Raw genomic sequence first — 4,243 nt, 5'->3', positions numbered from 1 at the left:
TTTGGAAGCACTAGCTTTCAGGGCACTGCTCCTTCATCAGGTAGCTGTGGAGCAGGACCACAAGACACAACTTTGTCCACTCCAGCCAACACCTGATGGCTTCCAAATACTTTCTCTGTTTTCATGGAAGAAGATGCAGAAAATCTCTCAAACGTATTCCACTTCCTCAGGGGGTGCCCAGCATCAAATGTCAGCTTTCAACCACTTCCGTTCACTCCACGAGATATCAAGAATAGACAAGGCGTTGGGTATTATGAAGGTGATTGGGCCTGACAAGTTTCCAGCAATAATCCTGAAGCCTGTGCTCCAGAATTAGCCAGGCTGTTCATACAGTGACAGTACTGGCATCTACCTGGCATTGTGGAGCAGAATCAGAACATATTAAGACCACACATCAGTCAGTAGCAGTTTATTGAACTGATACAACTTCTTTTTTTAACCTTTTTACATATTTAGCCTCAGGTTCAAATATCCTAACTGATTATCTCACATTCAGGATTTGTATGATTTTGACTGTAACACATCACACCATATGGACAATTAGTTAAACACTCGTTTATTCACTTTACAAACGTGAGCATACATTTCAAATAGTGTAGCTCTTATTTACTGTGAATGACATTTACTCCCAAATCTAGACCTATTGTTTCCACGCATCTCATTAATTACCAAAATGCATTGTTTATTGCTATTCCTTGCCAATTAAGCTTAATTATTTCCTGCAGCCAATACAAGGATTTCACAAATGGTTCCATCCAAGCTTGCCTGTGACTCTGGAATCTCTGTGTTTCCTGTAGGCCCTCTGACACTGCAGAACACCAGGTTTTCAAGGAGAATGGTTCAGAATCCGAGGTTGGAAGAAATATGTTTCTTTCAAGAATGGGCTGTTAAATAATAATTATCCATTAAATTTAATACACATCATAATTATTTGTCAATCGGATTTAATAAGTTCATTGGCAAATTTAAAGCATGTAAAGCCAATAATAGTGTTTCAAATCCATTTAATGCAAATTATTTTCTCAATCACTCAATAACATTATAGATTGGCTTGAAAATTGATCGTTTCTTCTCTGGTAAACTCTAGCAGACTGGCTCAGGATATCTTCAATCCTGTTCGCCTCAAAATAGCACAGATAGAGATGACAGCAGAGAAATGTCAGATTGGTTACACTCTGAGTTGCATAGCTATTGGTTTGTGATTGCGTCACATGGATTTATCACCTGGTTTTGTACTTGCAGTCCAAACGGACCAGACTAAACAGGGCAAGGCAGTGTGGCGTAGTGCATGCATTCATTGTGGCGAAAGTGGGTACTGCAGATGCTGGAGATTAGAGTCAAGACGAGAGTGGTGCTAGAAAAACACAGCAGGGCAGGCAGCATCCAAAGAGCAGGAAAATCGACATTTCAGGCAAAAACTCTTCATCAGTGCATGCATTCATTGTACCGGGGTGCAGGTAGATAAAATGAACTGCTTGCCTCAGCTATTTTCCAAGTTGGCACTCAATGCAGTACATGTATTCATTTGCCAGGGGAATGGAGACAGGAGAGGAGAGGGATTTTCTTGGGCCTTCTCCCAGCTTAGCTCCTCTGCTAGCTGTTAATTATGCCCATGTTTGATATTTATTCGCTTGGCATAAAGTGTTAATCGAATGGCATGTGCAATGACACATTTGTACTGGGACCTGCTGAGGAATGCAGCTCATGCCACGCTAAATAAAATTGTTGCAAAGTCAGTTCTGAAAGCATCAGGAGGTGGGTTTTTGGGCAAGGTTATTGCTCAATGGTGACACTGCTGTTGGTGACTCTGGATCCGTACCACCCTGCCCACCACTTAGAGTCCTTTCCTCCATGTGTAAACTTTACATATCGTACACCAGGCCCATAGTTTGTGAAAGTGTTTGATACCTGCAGAAAAAGCAAAGTAATTTATTACTGAACCAACAGGCAGGAATAGTCACATTCAACAGCAGCTGGTTTTTATACAACATCTTTTTACATAGTACACATCCCAAAGCAACAGAAATAGTAAGGGAAGTGTGGCATTGTAATTCATTGCTAACAAGAGCAGTCAAAGTTTTGTAAACCTGAGATGTTAAAGATTGCATTTCTAACTAGAGGTACTTGTCCATAAACATCCCTTCCCCTTTAACCATAACTTTTGTCATATGTAAATGATGGATTTACTCGTTTTTCACGTACCTCCCTCCATTTTGCATCATTCCACTGGGGGCCACGAATCTTGTCAGTCTTGTACTCCTGGATCTTGCTCATGTCTTCAGAGAGGAGCTCAACATGTAGTTCATACTCAAAACCACAATCATGCCTCCCCGCGTACCTTAGAGGGAGAAGGATAATCATCGCAAGCAAATGAGAGCAGGTACCTCTCAGCGAGTACATCAGTATTGAGACAGCATGGCGTACTCATTGAATTTCATCATCCACTATAGTGGGATGTGAACCCATTGTCCTGGGCCGTTGTTTACTAGTCTAACGACATCACTATATCGTTACCACTCTCCTGAACTGCATGGCATGTGTTGTCAAGTCAGTCAACCGCAGAAGGCATCACAGTAAAACCCAATCGAATCCAGATATTATGTTTACACAGAATCAGAGAATCCATTCAGTATGGAAGCACACCATTCAGCCCATTGAGTCTTAATCGACCCTGCAAATAGGATTTCACCTGGACCTCACTCCACTCTATCCTTTTAACCCTGCATTTCCCATGGTTAACCCACCGAGACTGCACATCCCTGGGTAGTACAGGCATTTTAACGTGGCCAATCCACCTAACCTGCACATCTTTGAACAAGTGTACCTATTTCAGGAAATCCTGCTCAATGTTTTCTTTCCTTCTCAGCTTATCCACGGCTGAAAACACAGAACAACCTGACACACAAATATTGAAGGTTCCTGATATGCCCAGTGAAATGATTATATATGGAGCTTTTCTTGATTATATGTTTTACTGAGATATTTCTCTTGATTAAACTTAAAATATAAGCCATAAACATTAATTTAACCTGGAGCAGTGTTTCGTAGAGGAATAAGACAGTGCTTTTTCTGGGTCTGTAGTTTGAAAGAAGCAAAAATGGCCTTCAGTAGAATGATATGCTCTTCTTGTTGGATGTGGGAGTTTAAGGAAAGTTTATGTATTACTGGGGATTATATCGGCAATAAATGCCATTGGTTGCGAATCCTATTACATTGAATGTATCATTTGGAGAGACTGTTCGAGGCAATGAGGAATGTACAAGAGCAAGGGGATGTGATGGATGGCAGTTACAGGAAGGGGGAAAAGTCGCAGATACAGTCACATAGATGGGTTAACTCCAGGAAAGGTAAGAGAAGTGGGCAGTTAGTGTCTTCTGTGGCTATCCTCATTTCAAACTGTTTTGTCAAATGTAGGGGGTGATGGATTCTCAGGGGAATGTAGCACGAACAGCCAAGTTTCTGGTATTGAGACTGGCTCTAATGCAACGAGGGATACGTCCGGTTCCAAGAGATCAATTTTGTTAGGGGACTCTCTAGTCTAAGGCACAGACAGACGTTTCTGTGGCCAGCAGCGAAAAATCAGAATGGTGTGCTGCTGCCCTGGTGCCAGGATCAAGGATGCCTCAGAGAGGGTGTTGAATGTACTCAAGGGGGACAGGGGCCAGCTGGAGGTCATTGTAGACATTGGAAGGGAAAATGTTGAGATTCAGAAGGGAGATTACAGAGAGTTAGGCAGGAATTTAAAAAGGAGGTCCTCGAGAGTAATAATATCTGGATTACTCCCTGTGCTACGAGCTAGTGAGGGCAGGAATAGGAGAATAGAGCAGATGACTGCATGGCTGAGGAGCTGGTGTATGGGGGAAGGATTCACATTTTTGGATCATTGGAAGTTCTTTTGGGATAGAAGTGACCTGTACCAGAAGGACAAATTGCACCTAAATTGGAAGGGGACTAATATACTGGCTGGGAGATTTGCAAGAGCTGCTGGGGAGGATTTAAACTCGTAAGGTGGCAGGATGGGACTCAGGGAGATAGTGAGGAAAGAGATCAATTTGAGACGGGTACAGTTGTGAACAAAGGTGAGTCAAACAGTCAGGGCAGGCAGGGACAAGGTAGGACTAATAAATTAAACTGCATTTATTTCAATGGAAGAGGCTTAACAGGGAAGGCAGATGAACTCAGGGCGTGGTTAGGAATATGGGACTGGGATATCATAGCAATTACAGAAACATGGCTCAGGGAT

At 42.4% G+C, this 4,243-nt stretch overlaps 1 protein-coding gene across 2 annotated transcripts in view; it reads right to left on the bottom strand.

Annotated features, from left to right (window-relative positions):
- Positions 1 to 535: 535 nt before the first annotated feature.
- LOC122540213 (F-box only protein 44-like) overlaps positions 536 to 4,243 on the bottom strand; it is an 18,557-nt gene continuing 14,849 nt past the window's right edge. For both annotated transcript variants that reach the window (XM_043675598.1, XM_043675599.1), the window contains 2 exons: positions 2,203 to 2,338; positions 536 to 1,908 (listed from right to left, as the gene is read on the bottom strand). In XM_043675598.1, the coding sequence (XP_043531533.1) occupies positions 1,774 to 1,908; positions 2,203 to 2,338 (271 nt within the window). In that variant the 3' untranslated portion in view covers positions 536 to 1,773. The remainder of the gene's footprint in view (positions 1,909 to 2,202; positions 2,339 to 4,243) is intronic.

The sequence above is a fragment of the Chiloscyllium plagiosum genome, chromosome 34 (genome assembly GCF_004010195.1).
Source record: "Chiloscyllium plagiosum isolate BGI_BamShark_2017 chromosome 34, ASM401019v2, whole genome shotgun sequence".
Lineage (NCBI taxonomy): Eukaryota > Metazoa > Chordata > Chondrichthyes > Orectolobiformes > Hemiscylliidae > Chiloscyllium > Chiloscyllium plagiosum.
This window is presented reverse-complemented; position numbering and strand designations above follow the sequence as displayed.